The sequence below is a fragment of the Tachypleus tridentatus genome, chromosome 3 (assembly GCF_004210375.1).
Source record: "Tachypleus tridentatus isolate NWPU-2018 chromosome 3, ASM421037v1, whole genome shotgun sequence".
NCBI classification, from domain to species: domain Eukaryota; kingdom Metazoa; phylum Arthropoda; class Merostomata; order Xiphosura; family Limulidae; genus Tachypleus; species Tachypleus tridentatus.
The window spans coordinates 35,547,112-35,562,682 of record NC_134827.1 but is presented as its reverse complement, the minus strand read 5'-3'; the positions used below and the strand labels follow the sequence as shown (position 1 = coordinate 35,562,682).

General features: G+C 34.7%; 1 protein-coding gene across 4 annotated transcripts in view; it reads right to left on the bottom strand.

Annotated features, from left to right (window-relative positions):
• Positions 1–952: 952 nt before the first annotated feature.
• The window catches only part of LOC143246694 (solute carrier family 25 member 32-like), a 69,693-nt gene continuing 55,074 nt past the window's right edge, over positions 953–15,571 (bottom strand). For 3 of the 4 annotated variants that reach the window (XM_076493779.1, XM_076493780.1, XM_076493777.1), the window contains exon 7: positions 953–7,655. In XM_076493779.1, the coding sequence (XP_076349894.1) occupies positions 7,499–7,655 (157 nt within the window). In that variant the 3' untranslated portion in view covers positions 953–7,498. The remainder of the gene's footprint in view (positions 7,656–15,571) is intronic. The other variant, XM_076493778.1, reaches the window with a different exon arrangement.

Genomic DNA, 15,571 nt, shown 5'->3' with positions numbered 1-15,571 from the left:
CAGCTAATAATCTGAAAGAACAAGAAGACATCTCTTCATTCTCATGAACTTCAAGCTTCATTTCTGAACCTCCTAGTGACAGTGGGTAAGTGCAGGAGAACCAGCTACACCAACCCACTGTCGTTGGCACTTAACATTTTGATAGTGTTTGGTGGGATAAAGGTGGTGTAATACACTTTGAGTTGTTACAACCAAGCCAGACAATCACTGCTGAGAGACACTGTCAGCAACTGGATCAATTGAACACTGCACTAAAAAATAAATAAATAAAAAACAAAATCAACTGGAAAGTTGTTTTCCCACATCCTCACACCGTCAGGATAACTTCCACAAAAACTGAAGTGCTTAGCTAGGAGAAACTTCCCCATCCCCCCCCCCCTTACTCTCCTGATCTTACTCCTTCAGATTACCATATTTTCAGAACCTTGCACCATCACTGAATGAATAACAGTTTACTTATATGGATGAATTAAAAAATAGTATTTGTATGTTTTTTGTCTCAAAATCACACGATTTTTATATATACATAAGCACGGTATTGAAAATCTTTTCAGACATTGGCAGACTCGTACTAAAAGTGATGGAAAATACACAACTGATTAATGTTTTGATCCAAATTTTTTTTTGCTCCTTTTAAATCCTAGTGTTACCAACGATATTACTTATGGGATGACTAGTAACAAAAGTTGTGTGAACCAGGTTAAGATAAACTTAATTACTTATTTAACATGTTCACTGTAAATGTACAAAAAAATTACTAATGTTCTTATGTTTCGATTTTCTTTTCACACATGTTCACAACACTGTGACTAAAAGACACCTGTGCGTGTTATCTATAATGTATACCTGTTAATATTAACTTATCTTGATTAAAAATTGAGGGTTTTATGAATATTCTTTTTCAGAGGGTAAAGTGAAGTCAATTACAAAGACAATAAATAAATACAACGACTATCTTATAAAGAAAAAAATTTAATGACAGTCTACCTGACATCAAAATCAAGTCTTTGTTACACCTCTTTAAATCCTTTTAAAATAAGGTAATATTTCAGAAAAATCTGGGATATATTTCTCACATTGGTGCCTTACAAATCTGTGATTTCTTCGCTTACTAAACAAAGTTTCGTTCCAACACATTAATATAATGGAGATCACTGAAAAAATAAAGTACTTTAAATAGTAACTCTATCATTCCTCTTTGGATCATTTTAAAAATAAATGATACGTAATTAATATACGTAAAAACGGCTGTTATGGGTTGAGAAAATTTTTTATGTAGAAGAGCGACCAGCATTTCGACCTTCTTCGGTCATCGTCAGGTTCACAAAGAAAGAAAGAGGTAACTGACCAATAGCTGACCACATGTTTGAAGGCAGTTGTATAACTGTGTGTAGGAATATAGAGGGCGTGCTTAGATGTTTGATTATATTTATTAACATTAGGTATAAAAGTGTTCCTTTGTATTGGTTTATTTTGGGCTTGAGTTGTTGTATAAATAAGGCTTCTTTAATTTTGGTAATTTTAACTTACAAAAGTAAATATATCCCACGAATTAAAAAATCATAAAACCATAAACTGCTGCATACCATATATTCCAGACATCAACAGAAAAATAACCAACATTTGGCAAAAACTAGTAACAAAATATGACATTCCAGTTAATAACAAATTCATTCAAAAACCAGGCACAAAACTGAGGTCTATACCATGTAAAAACTACACTGACAAACACCACACCAACATTATTTATAAAATACAATGTGATAACTGCCACGACTTCTATATTGGAGAAACAAGTAGAAAAATGGAAACCAGATTCAAAGAACATAAAAAGTCACCTTCACACGTTTTCGAACACTGTAAGTCAAATAAACACAACATAACCGTAGAAAACATTGAAATACTAAATAAAGAAACAAATGCAAAATTAAAGAAGCCTTACTTATACAACAACTTAAACCCAAAATAAACCAATACAAAGGAACACCTTTATACCTATATTAATAAATATAATCAAACATCCAAGCACGCCCTCTACATTCCTACGCTCAATTACACAACGGCCTACAAAGATGTGGTCAGCTATCTCTTTCTTTCTTTGTGAACCTGACGATGACCGAAGAAGATGAACTGTTGTTAGCTCCTCTACATAGAGTTTTCTCAACCCATACCAGCCGTTTTTACATATATATTTTTCTCTACAAGTGGGTTTTCTATTCATCACAGATTAATACATAATTAACTCTCAGTCTGAACAAAACGTTTCTAAAACAATTGTTTACTTCAACCTTATATTCACTCTCATAACTGTCTTTGACTTCTCACTCTCTCACAGTGCAACAATTACACCAAGTTATCCAACAACTCAGGAAGTACTGGCCACGACTGTGCAGTTCCCAATCAGTAATATACTGACTGGGTCTTTAGCTTGAAATAAAGCTAAAAGAAAGAATATCTATTCAACAAATTTTCTTATAATAACAACTTCTGTACATTAATCTGACAGGCCATCAGTAAAACATCTTTACCTTTTATACAAGTTCTCTACAACAATGTTCCATCACTTTATCAAAAGGACATACAAATGACTTATTTGCATACATTCTGAAATAAAGAATCAAAGTATTTACAAACTTATATTCATATTTTGGAAATAAGAACAAATAACTTAAAAACATATAACATTCAAGGTGTGTTGAAGTACCAAAGACACAGGAAGGTCTTTTGTTTTTCTTCTGAGAATTACAGAGATAATTCTCAAACAATACCCTGAAAGAAGTACAAGCTGTCGTTACCTTAACCCTCAAAAGTTATTTATAACTAAATCACATAAAAGAATCTTATGATTAGACCTGTAACAGACATTCACAATCTGTAAAAGTTTCAAAGAGCATATTTAATTTCATGTCAAACTATCAAAATTTAAAAGAGTTACTGAAATGCCAAAAAACTATTCTGTTTGGTACCCTTAAACAAGTACCCAAAGGTTCGTTTGGTAACCACAAAGAAGTACCAGTGTTGAAGTAATGTACAAGTGTATATTGAAGCTTTTTTGAAATTAATTCCAGAACATGTTTAGGAACGAATATGATTCTCGCCTTATTCTCATATAAAAATATACGAAATTGATGAAGAGAATAAATATCCTCGACTTTAACCTACAAAGGAAATTGAAGCATATGATATAGTACTGAAGAAATACCTACAACACTTATTTGCACAGATCGCTAGCAAAGTGTAAAAGGTGCAAGACAAGAACCAAAATCTCAAGTTAACCATTTTGAGTGTAGCTGGTGTACAGTACTATGGAAAAGTGTTAGAACAAGAGTATGTTTTGTCATTATTTCCAGACTAATTATTCTATACCATCACATAATGTGAATTTCATCACCATGGTAACAATTTACTGAATCCTGTTGACAGTTGAATGAATCAGGGTAAGAATACTTATCATTCTTGTAATTACCATATACTTGTACCAAGGGTACGTCATAAGGGCTCTGTTTGAATGAATATATTGATAAAAATTAGGGTCTCAAATAGCTGTTGTGGCACCACATACAGCATTGTAACTAAATAATTTTTGTAAGAAACTAGTAAACAGCTTGTGTATGGTACCGGTATATGCTAGAAGAAATCAATTTAACAGCACTCCACAAATAAACCTTGATAAAAACAGTTTAACATTATGTATTAGGTTTCGTTGTCGTCCCACAGCCCAAAAAGACTAGAGAATAATCAGTAGAGCAGAAAGTTCACATAAAAGCTTTACATTATGGTGGTTGGACTCTCCAACAAACTGTTGCAGACTTGAAATGGTCCCCAAACACTGTCAAGTATACCACAGATCAGTGTGGTGTGCCACACTGGTGCAGCATGAGAGGATGGCAGGCATGGCTCAAAGATTCAAAGAAAATCAAAGATTTAGAGACACTTTCAAATATTGATGTGCCAAAAATTAATGGATTTTGTTATTTGCAGATCATGGATAGATATTTTTCTAAAGTGAGAGCAACAGCATTAAGTCAGGATGAGAACGATCCAAGTCCATGTTGTGATCCAGAATCATAGTCTTCAAAACCGTGCCAACAGGTCAGAGTGCTGAAGAAGGCTCAACCAGCAGCAGGCTCAAGCAAACCTCTAAAACAGAAAGTTTGTCAACAATGTATGGATACCTATCAGAGACTCAGTTTCACACACACTAGAGATAAAAATGCACCTCAGCCTCCACGTTTGAACTGTGGTGAGAAGCTTTCCAATGCCAATATGGTCCTAAGCAAGCTGAAAAGACAAAACATGGAAATATGGCAAAGAAGGATGTCCAGTATTTTGCAAGACTTTTGGTACAGCAGAAATTCCAACAATCATATTTTGAAAAACGAATGTCAGTCTCAGATAAGACAGATTGTATCTTACCAAATGGCTCAACTGATTGCTCAACAGATGAAACCACATACGATAGCTGAAAAATTGATTCTGCCTGCCAGCTCCATGATTGTAAAAACTGTGTGTGGTGATGATGCTGAGTGAAAAGTTATGAAAATTCCTTTGTCTGATAATTCAATTTGCAGAAGAATAGTTGACGTGTCAGCTAATATTGAGAATCATGTTTCCAAAAGTATGAAAAGTTCTAAATTTTCAATTCATCAACTTGAATGACATGACATCAGTGGTAAAGCACAGCTGCTTGCTCATGTCAGATTCATTTCCAAGGATGAAAAAAAAAAAAAAACACAGTTTTTGTGTTGCAAGGAACTTGAAAAACATACCAGAAAACAAGATATTTACCAAACCTTGTCTGACTATTTGAAAAAACTTGAGATTTCATGGGACTTGTGTTCGAATTTGTATGGATGGAGCCCCATCTATGATAGGAATGTGAGGCTTGGTGTCACTCAAACAAAAATATCCAGATGCAATATCAACTCCCTGGTATTTTACACAGAGAGGCATAAGTCAGGAAGACCCTTGTAGCTGGATCTGAAGTTGGTTCTAGATTAGGCCGTGCACATTGTGAACTTCATCGAAGCAAAATTAATAAAAGGCGGGGTTTATTTGCTAAACTCTTCAAAGACATGGAATCAGAACACCAGTGCCTAATTCTACACACTGAAGTTCACTGGCTGTCTTGCAGAAAAGTTTTAAATTGGGTATTGGAACTGAAGAATGAATTAAGAGCATTTTTGTACCATCATCTGGATGAGAATGACTGGTGTGTAGAGCTGGCATATTTGTCCGATATCTTTTTCTGGTTAAATCTGCTCAATGCCAGTAGGCAAGGCTGCAATGACAATATCCTCACGACTACAGATAAACTAACTACAATCAAAGAAAAGCTTCAGCTCTGGAAGATCGATGCAACATAACCTCGAAACGTTTCCACTGGTAAAATGCACAACAAAATGCACAACAAAATGCACATCCTCATCTTGCACATCTCAGTACATCTCATCATTGTCTACAGAAAAATACAACTGGGTTAGAGATCCCTTTGTGAATTCCAACTGTTCAGATTTGACATCAGATGAGGAGAAGGAAATGGCATGCACTGAGTGATCACATGTTGAAAATAAAGCACAGGAGTATGCTACTGGAATCTTGTTGGATATACAATTAGGAACAATATCCATGCCTCTCTTCAAGAGCATTATCCATTCTTCTACAGTTCTCCACGGCATATTGTTGTAAACAGGGATTTTTAGTTGTGACAAATATCAAAAACCAGAAAAGAGAAAGGCTTATTTGTGTTGACAAGGAGATGAGAATTTGTTTGTCTTAAATTAGACCTAATATGAATGAAATTACTGCACAAAAATAAGTTCACACTTCTCACTGAATTTGTATATTTTGTGAGTGAATCATGATTTTATGTAGTTGTACTGTTTTATACTTTCTAGATGTCTCAATCATATTATAATGTAGTTGTGTTCTATGTTATGAATAAAGCACTGCTAAGAGATGATTTTTCGTTTTTGAAGGTATTTTTTATGTCCTTACTTTAATACATAACACCTACCATGAAGCACGGGAGAGGCAGTGAGACGGTTTGGGGGTGTTTTTGCTGCTAAGGCAAGAGAAGATATTTGCATTTTAAAATAGATGGAATAAGAGACAAGAGCAAGTACCATCAGATATTGATCCATCATCCCAATTGTTTGTGTATTATTGGTAAAGGATTCCAATTGTTTGTGTATTATTGGTAAAGGATTCTACTGTCAAGAACATAATGACCACAAACACTCATCCAATCTACTCAGAAATTACTTAGCCAAGAAAGAAGTGACTGGAGTCATTCAACTGATACAATGGTCTCCACAAAGCCCAGATCCCAATCCAATTGAGCAGATCAGAGACTATATATGATCAAAAACTTGACAAATCAAAAGTTACTTCCAAAGAAGCTTTATGGGAGTGTGTAAGAGATATTTGGAGTAAAATCTCGAAGGAAACTTTTACTAAATATTTTCCAACAATGCCCGAAAGACTGTCCAGTTATTAAAACAAAAGTGGGAAACAAAATATTAACTGAATCTAAACACTTCCACAATATCTGTTGTACTAAATACGAAGGTTAATAAAACTGATGTTACACCTCCCACTGTTATTTCAAAGTAACATAAACATCTAATTTTTCACTTTGTCCTGACACTTTTGCACAGTACGTAACAGAAAGAAACAAGTATTTAAGTTTAATACAAGCTATTTCTACACAATTCCACCATTCTGTTATAAATCATAATAATGTTGCCGATTCTCACTGAAGTTTTAATATTTCTTAATAAGACAATCAAGTGAATGTGAAACATAAAGCTACTTTGACAATTAATATTTATTAACCCCTGAAGATAGAAGTTACAGTTTACACAACTACCAACTCCCTCAACCCCAATTCTCGACATTTTAAAGATCTTGCATGTGAAAGAGTTCTGGCCACTTTCTTTGGTCTGGTAATTTACAGTTCTTGACCACATACTTTTTCTAAACACGAGCACCTCTTATAAAACAACAACAACAACAAAAAATCAATTATTTTTTTTATGCTGCCACAAGAAAGACAGGCAAAAACAATCAAATCTTTAACAACGTACTATCAAAATATTTTTAATAAGTCTAAAAGGAATAATTCTAAATTGTTTACAACTGTTGTTTCTAACTTCACAACAAGATGAGGCTGTTCACTGTTGCCAACAGAAACTTAAAAATACAACTCATTTTTGTAGCACTTTCACAAAAAAACAACAACAATCACTTTTCACATTAAAATAAAAAAACGTTTTTCTTAAATTCATATTCCATGGTAGCATATATATTTTTCAATACTAATATATTATCTACATCCAGTGCTTACTTTGGCACACAATGATCTAATACTCTGTTTTCCAAATTAAAATATATATATATATATATATATCTCAATATATATATATATATATATATATATACATACACACAATAGAAACAGTTACTTTTAAACACCTGGCTATCAAGGAAACCGCTGTCACCGCGTGTCTTCCTCGCATGTCACCAAGGTAAGATCTTCCTTCTCTCTTGGAGCAGTAATCTTTTCGTACATGAGAAACACAATACAGATGTTTGGAGTAACATGTAGCAGGTATGCACTCAATCCTTTATAAAATCCTCTGATCCTTTCATACCTGAATACAAACAATCAACCATTTGTTACAAAAATAACTACTCAACACTTCCAGTGTAAAATATATATACAGCTAGAATGAAATATGCTTAGAAACTACTAGAAAGTAGTACTTTTTTTACGTTCATGCCCAACAGTATTTACGGAGGCTGTTGGGTGTCAAAATGTTGCCACTTTAATGGGTGGAAAGTGAAGTGCGTCAGCCATTACATGGTCTCCTTCGAGAAACTGGTCATGCGACATAGTTCCAAGTTGTGCCACTTGTAGGAACAATCATCTTAGTACACATGTTTAAAAGGACAATATACAAATATAAGTACCCTCTAGACATCAAACTTTATACCTGGCAAAACATACATTATATTTGAGTTTAAACAATTTACTTATAAACTAACAAGAAAAAAAGTTAAATCACTGTACGTGATAAATAGACTGAAACTTCAGGTTAATATAAAAAATGGTCCTTTACACGGCTATGCAAAATAAACTAGTAAAACTGTAAAAATTTAAGGCAAATTAGATTTAATATTTATTTTAAAACTTTCTTAACAAGTAAAGTTGATGATCTGATCAGAAATTCAGATATAGTTCTACGTCACATTCACATACAGATTAACTCATCAACTTACATACAGTTCTACGTCACCTTCACATATAGATTAACTCATCATCTTACATACAGTTACAGTCATCTTACATACTACGTCACCTTCACATCACATACAGATTAACTCATCATCTTACATACAGTTCTACGTCACCTTCACATACAGATTAACTCATCATCTTACATACAGTTCTACGTCACCTTCACATACAGATTAACTCATCATCTTACATACAGTTCTCACATGTAGATTAACTCACCTTCACATGTAGATTAACTCATCATCTTACATACAGTTCTACGTCACCTTCACATACAGATTAACTCATCATCTTACATACAGTTCTACGTCACCTTCAGTCCACATACAGATTAACTCATCATCTTACATACAGTTCTACGTCACCTTCACATGTAGATTAACTCATCATCTTACATACAGTTCTCGTCACCTTCACATACAGATTAACTCATCATCTTACATACAGTTCTCTCGTCACCTTCACATACAGATTAACTCATCATCTTACATACAGTTCTACATCTTACATACAGTTCTACGCCACCTTCACATACAGATTAACTCATCTTACATCACCTTCACATACAGATTAACTCATCATCTTACATACAGTTCTACATCACCTTCACATACAGATTAACTCATCATCTTACATACAGTTCTACGTCACCTTCACATACAGATTAACTCATCAGTTCTACGTCACCTTACATACAGTTCTACATCACCTTCACATACAGATTAACTCATCATCTTACATACAGTTCTACGTCACCTTCACATACAGATTAACTCATCATCTTACATACAGTTCTACGTCACCTTCACATGTAGATTAACTCATCATCTTACATACAGTTCTACGTCACCTTCACATACAGATTAACTCATCATCTTACATACAGTTCTACGTCACCTTCACATGTAGATTAACTCATCATCTTACATACAGTTCTACGTCACCTTCACATACAGATTAACTCATCATCTTACATACAGTTCTACGTCACCTTCAGTCCACATATAGATTAACTCATCATCTTACATACAGTTCTACGTCACCTTCACATACAGATTAACATATAGATTAACTCATCATCTTACATACAGTTCTACGTCACCTTCACATACAGATTAACTCATTCTTACATACAGTTCTACGTCACCTTCACATATAGATTAACTCATCACCTTACACAGTTCTACGTCACCTTCAGTCCACATACAGATTAACTCATCATCTTACATACAGTTCTCGTCACCTTCACCATTAGATTAACTCATCATCTTACATACCTTCACCACATACAGATTAACTCATCATCTTACATACAGTTCTACGTCACCTTCACATACAGATTAACTCATCATCTTACATACAGTTCTACGTCACCTTCACATACAGATTAACTCATCATCTTACATACTTCTACATACACATACAGATTAACTCATCATCTTACATACAGTTCTCGTCACCTTCACATGTAGATTAACTCATCATCTTACACCTTCACATACAGATTAACTCATCATCTTACATACAGTTCCACACGTCACCTTCACATCATAGATTAACTCATCATCTTACACACCTTCACATACAGATTAACTCATCATCTTACATACAGTTCTACGTTCTACATATAGATTAACTCATCACCTTCACATGTAGATTAACTCATCATCTTACATACAGTTCTACGATTAACTCATCATCTTACATCACCTTCACATACAGATTAACTCATCATCTTACATACAGTTCTACGTCACCTTCAGTCCACATACAGATTAACTCATCATCTTACATACAGTTCTACGTCACCTTCAGTCCACATACAGATTAACTCATCATCTTACATACAGTTCTCGTCACCTTCACATACAGATTAACTCATCATCTTACATACAGTTCTCGTCACCTTCACATACAGATTAACTCATCATCTTACATACAGTTCTACGTCACCTTCACATACAGATTAACTCATCATCTTACATACAGTTCTACGTCACCTTCACATACAGATTAACTCATCACCTTACATACAGTTCTACGATTAACTCATCAACTTACATACAGTTCTACGTCACCTTCACATACAGATTAACTCATCATCTTACATACAGTTCTACGTCACCTTCACACAGTAACTCATCATCTTACACATACATGTAGATTAACTCATCATCTTCACATACAGTTACACTACGTCACCTTCACATACAGATTAACTCATCATCTTACATACAGTTCATCATCTTACATACAGTTCTCGTCACCTTCACATGTAGATTAACTCATCATCTTACATACAGTTCTACGTCACCTTCACATGTAGATTAACTCATCATCTTACATACAGATTAACTCATCATCTTACATACAGTTCTCACCTTCACATACAGATTAACTCATCATCTTACATACAGTTCTACGTCACCCTTAACACATCACAGATTAACTCATCACCTTACATACAGTTCTCATCATCACATACTCTACGTCACATACAGATTAACTCATCATCTTACATACAGTTCTACGATTAACTCATCATCCACCTTCACATATAGATTAACTCATTCACCTTCACATACAGATTAACTCATCATCTTACATACAGTTCTACGTCACCACCTCTTACATACATACGTCACCTTCACATACAGATTAACTTCATCAGTTCTACGCCACCTACATACAGTTCTACGTTCACCTCACCTTCACATACAGATTAACTCATCATCTTACATACAGTTCTACGATTAACTCATCATCTTCACCTTCCTTCACATGTAGATTAACTCATCATCTTACATACAGTTCTCGTCACCTTCACATGTAGATTAACTCATTCTTACATACAGTTCTACGTCACCTTCACATACAGATTAACTCATCATCTTACATACAGTTCTACGTCACCTTCAGTCCACATACAGATTAACTCATCATCTTACATACAGTTCTACGTCACCTTCAGTCCACATACAGATTAACTCATCATCTTACATACAGTTCTACGTCACCTTCACATACAGATTAACTCATCATCTTACATACAGTTCTTACATACAGTCACCTTCACATACAGATTAATCACCTTACATACAGTTCAGCCACCTTCACATACAGATTAACTCATCATCTTACATACAGTTCTACGTCACCTTCACATACAGATTAACTCATCATCTTACATACAGTTCTACGTCACCTTCACATACAGATTAACTCATCATCTTACATACAGTTCTACGTCACCTTCACATACAGATTAACTCATCATCTTACATACAGTTCTTACATACAGTTCGTCACCTTCACATACAGATTAACTCATCATCTTACATACAGTTCTACGTCACCTTCACATACAGATTAACTCATCATCTTACATACAGTTCTACGTCACCTTCACATACAGATTAACTCATCATCTTACATACAGTTCTACGTCACCTTCACATACAGATTAAGTTCTCATCATTCTTACATACAGTTCTACGATTAACTCACCTTCATACATACCTTCACATATAGATTAACTCATCATCTTACATACAGTTCTACGATTAACTCATCATCTTACACCTTCACATACAGATTAACTCATCATCTTACATACAGTTCTACGCCACCTTCACATACAGATTAACTCATCATCTTACATACAGTTCTCTCACCTTCACACCTTCACATACAGATTAACTCATCTCATACATCTTACATACAGTTCTCGTCACCTTCACATACAGATTAACTCATCATCTTACATACAGTTCTACGTCACCTTCACATACAGATTAACTCATCATCTTACATACAGTTCTACGTCACCTTCACACCTTCACATACAGATTAACTCATCATCTTACATACAGTTCTACGTCACCTTCACATACAGATTAACTCATCATCTTACATACAGTTCTACGTCACCTTCACATACAGATTAACTCATCATCTTACATACAGTTCTACGTCACCTTCACATACAGATTAACTCATCATCTTACATACAGTTCTCGTCACCTTCACATACAGATTAACTCATCATCTTACATACGTCACCTTCACATACAGATTAACTCATCATCTTACATACAGTTCATCATCTTACATACAGTTCTACGTCACCTTGACATACACTCATCATCTTACATACAGTTCACGCCACCTTTCACATGTAGATTAACTCATCATCTTACATACAGTTCTACGCCACCTTGACATACAGATTAACTCATCATCTTACATACAGTTCTACGTCACCTTCACATACAGATTAACTCACATACAGATTAACTCATCATCTTACATACAGTTACACCTTACAGTTCTCATCTTACATACAGTTCTACGTCACCTTCACATACAGATTAACTCATCATCTTACATACAGTTCTACGTCACCTTCACATACAGATTAACTCATCATCTTACATACAGTTCTACGTCACCTTCAGTCCACATACAGATTAACTCATCATCTTACATACAGTTCTACGTCACCTTCAGTCCACATACAGATTAACTCATCATCTTACATACAGTTCTACGTCACCTTCAGTCCACATACAGATTAACTCATCATCTTACATACAGTTCTACGTCACCTTCAGTCCACATACAGATTAACTCATCATCTTACATACAGTTCTACGTCACCTTCACATACAGATTAACTCATCATCTTACATACAGTTCTACGTCACCTTCACATACAGATTAACTCATCATCTTACATACAGTTCTACGTCACCTTCACATACAGATTAACTCATCATCTTACATACAGTTCTACGTCACCTTCACATACAGATTAACTCATCATCTTACATACAGTTCTACGTCACCTTCAGTCCACATACAGATTAACTCATCATCTTACATACAGTTCTACGTCACCTTCAGTCCACATACAGATTAACTCATCATCTTACATACAGTTCTACGTCACCTTCACATATAGATTAACTCATCATCTTACATACAGTTCTACGTCACCTTCACATACAGATTAACTCATCATCTTACATACAGTTCTACGTCACCTTCACATGTAGATTAACTCATCATCTTACATACAGTTCTACATCACCTTCACATGTAGATTAACTCATCATCTTACATACAGTTCTACGTCACCTTCAGTCCACATATAGATTAACTCATCATCTTACATACAGTTCTACGTCACCTTCAGTCCACATATAGATTAACTCATCATCTTACATACAGTTCTACGTCACCTTCAGTCCACATACAGATTAACTCATCATCTTACATACAGTTCTACATTACCTTCACATGTAGATTAACTCATCATCTTACATACAGTTCTACGTCACCTTCACATGTAGATTAACTCATCATCTTACATACACATGTAGATTAACTCATCATCTTACATACAGTTCTACGTCACCTCCACATATAGATTAACTCATCAACTTACATACAGTTCTACGTCACCTTCACATATAGATTAACTCATCAACTTACATACAGTTCTACGTCACCTTCACATGTAGATTAACTCTACATCACATGTAGATTAACTCATCATCTTACATACAGTTCTACGTCACCTCAGTCCACATACAGATTAACTCATCATCTTACATACAGTTCTCTCACCTTCACGATTAACTCATCATCTTTCAGTTCTACATTACCTTCACATGTAGATTAACTCATCATCTTACATACAGTTCTTACCTTCACATGTAGATTAACTCATCATCTTACATACAGTTCTACGTCACCTTCACATGTAGATTAACTCATCAACTTACATACAGTTCTACGTCACCTCCACATATAGATTAACTCATCACTTCATACTTACACCTCCACATATAGATTAACTCATCAACTTACATACAGTTCTACGTCACCTTCACATACAGATTAACTCATCAACTTACATACAGTTCTCGCCACCTTCACATACAGATTAACTCATTCTTACATACAGTTCACGTCACCTTCACATACAGATTAACTCATCATCTTACATACAGTTCTACGTCACCTTCAGTCCACATACAGATTAACTCATCAACTTACATACAGTTCTACGTCACCTTCACATACAGATTAACTCATCAACTTACATACAGTTCTACGTCACCTTCACATACAGATTAACTCATCATCTTACATACAGTTCTACGTCACATTCAGTCCACATACAGATTAACTCATCATCTTACATACAGTTCTACGTCACCTTCACATACAGATTAACTCATCATCTTACATACAGTTCTACGTCACATTCAGTCCACATACAGATTAACTCATCAACTTACATACAGTTCTACGTCACATTCAGTCCACATACAGATTAACTCATCAACTTACATACAGTTCTACGTCACCTTCACATACAGATTAACTCATCAACTTACATACAGTTCTACGTCACCTTCACATACAGATTAACTCATCAACTTACATACAGTTCTACGTCACCTTCACATACAGATTAACTCATCAACTTACACTTTAATCACTCTCTTTGTTTAGCTCCCCTAATAATGCATTCTTTGGTTGATTGGTTGATTTAGTGTTTTATGGCACAAAGCAGATAGGCTATCTGCACCAGATGTCCAGTAAAAATAAAGTAAATGTAGTAAATACATAGAAGGAGATAAAGGTAAAACAAAATGGTATTTAAAAACATAAATAGCATAAAACCAATGTTGACATCTAATCTATAATCTTAAGAGAGAAACCACAAGAATAGAAGTTGTAAAGGACTTTCTGTAACATAATGGTAATTATCATAACACACCAGGAAGTGAAACAGGTAAGTACAAGAACCATGGCCAGTCACCTGAAGTTGGCCTTTCCAGTCCTGGTTCTGGGTTATGTGTCATTAAGGCCATCATCAAAAAGTAAAGTAATAAAAGTTCTAAAAGATATGCAGCAAAATTGTAATAACTCACCAGGATGACTAATGGATAGTTCAAACAGCAGTGTTAGTGACCTGAAGTTGACCTTTCCAGTCCTGGTGTCGAGTTACTTAATGTTATAGCCCTTTACTAATTTCAAATTGAACTATAGAGATTGTGATTCTTAAAAGGGAACCACAATAAAAAAAGGTTTAATGAATAAATATAAAGCACTTAAATGACATTAAAAAGATTAATGGCCTTTAAAAAACTAAAAACTTTATCAAGGTGGACAGTGTCACCGTCTCCAATAACACTGTCTAATGTTATGGACAAACCTTGAGACAGAACATGTTTAAAATAGTGCTGTCATTGA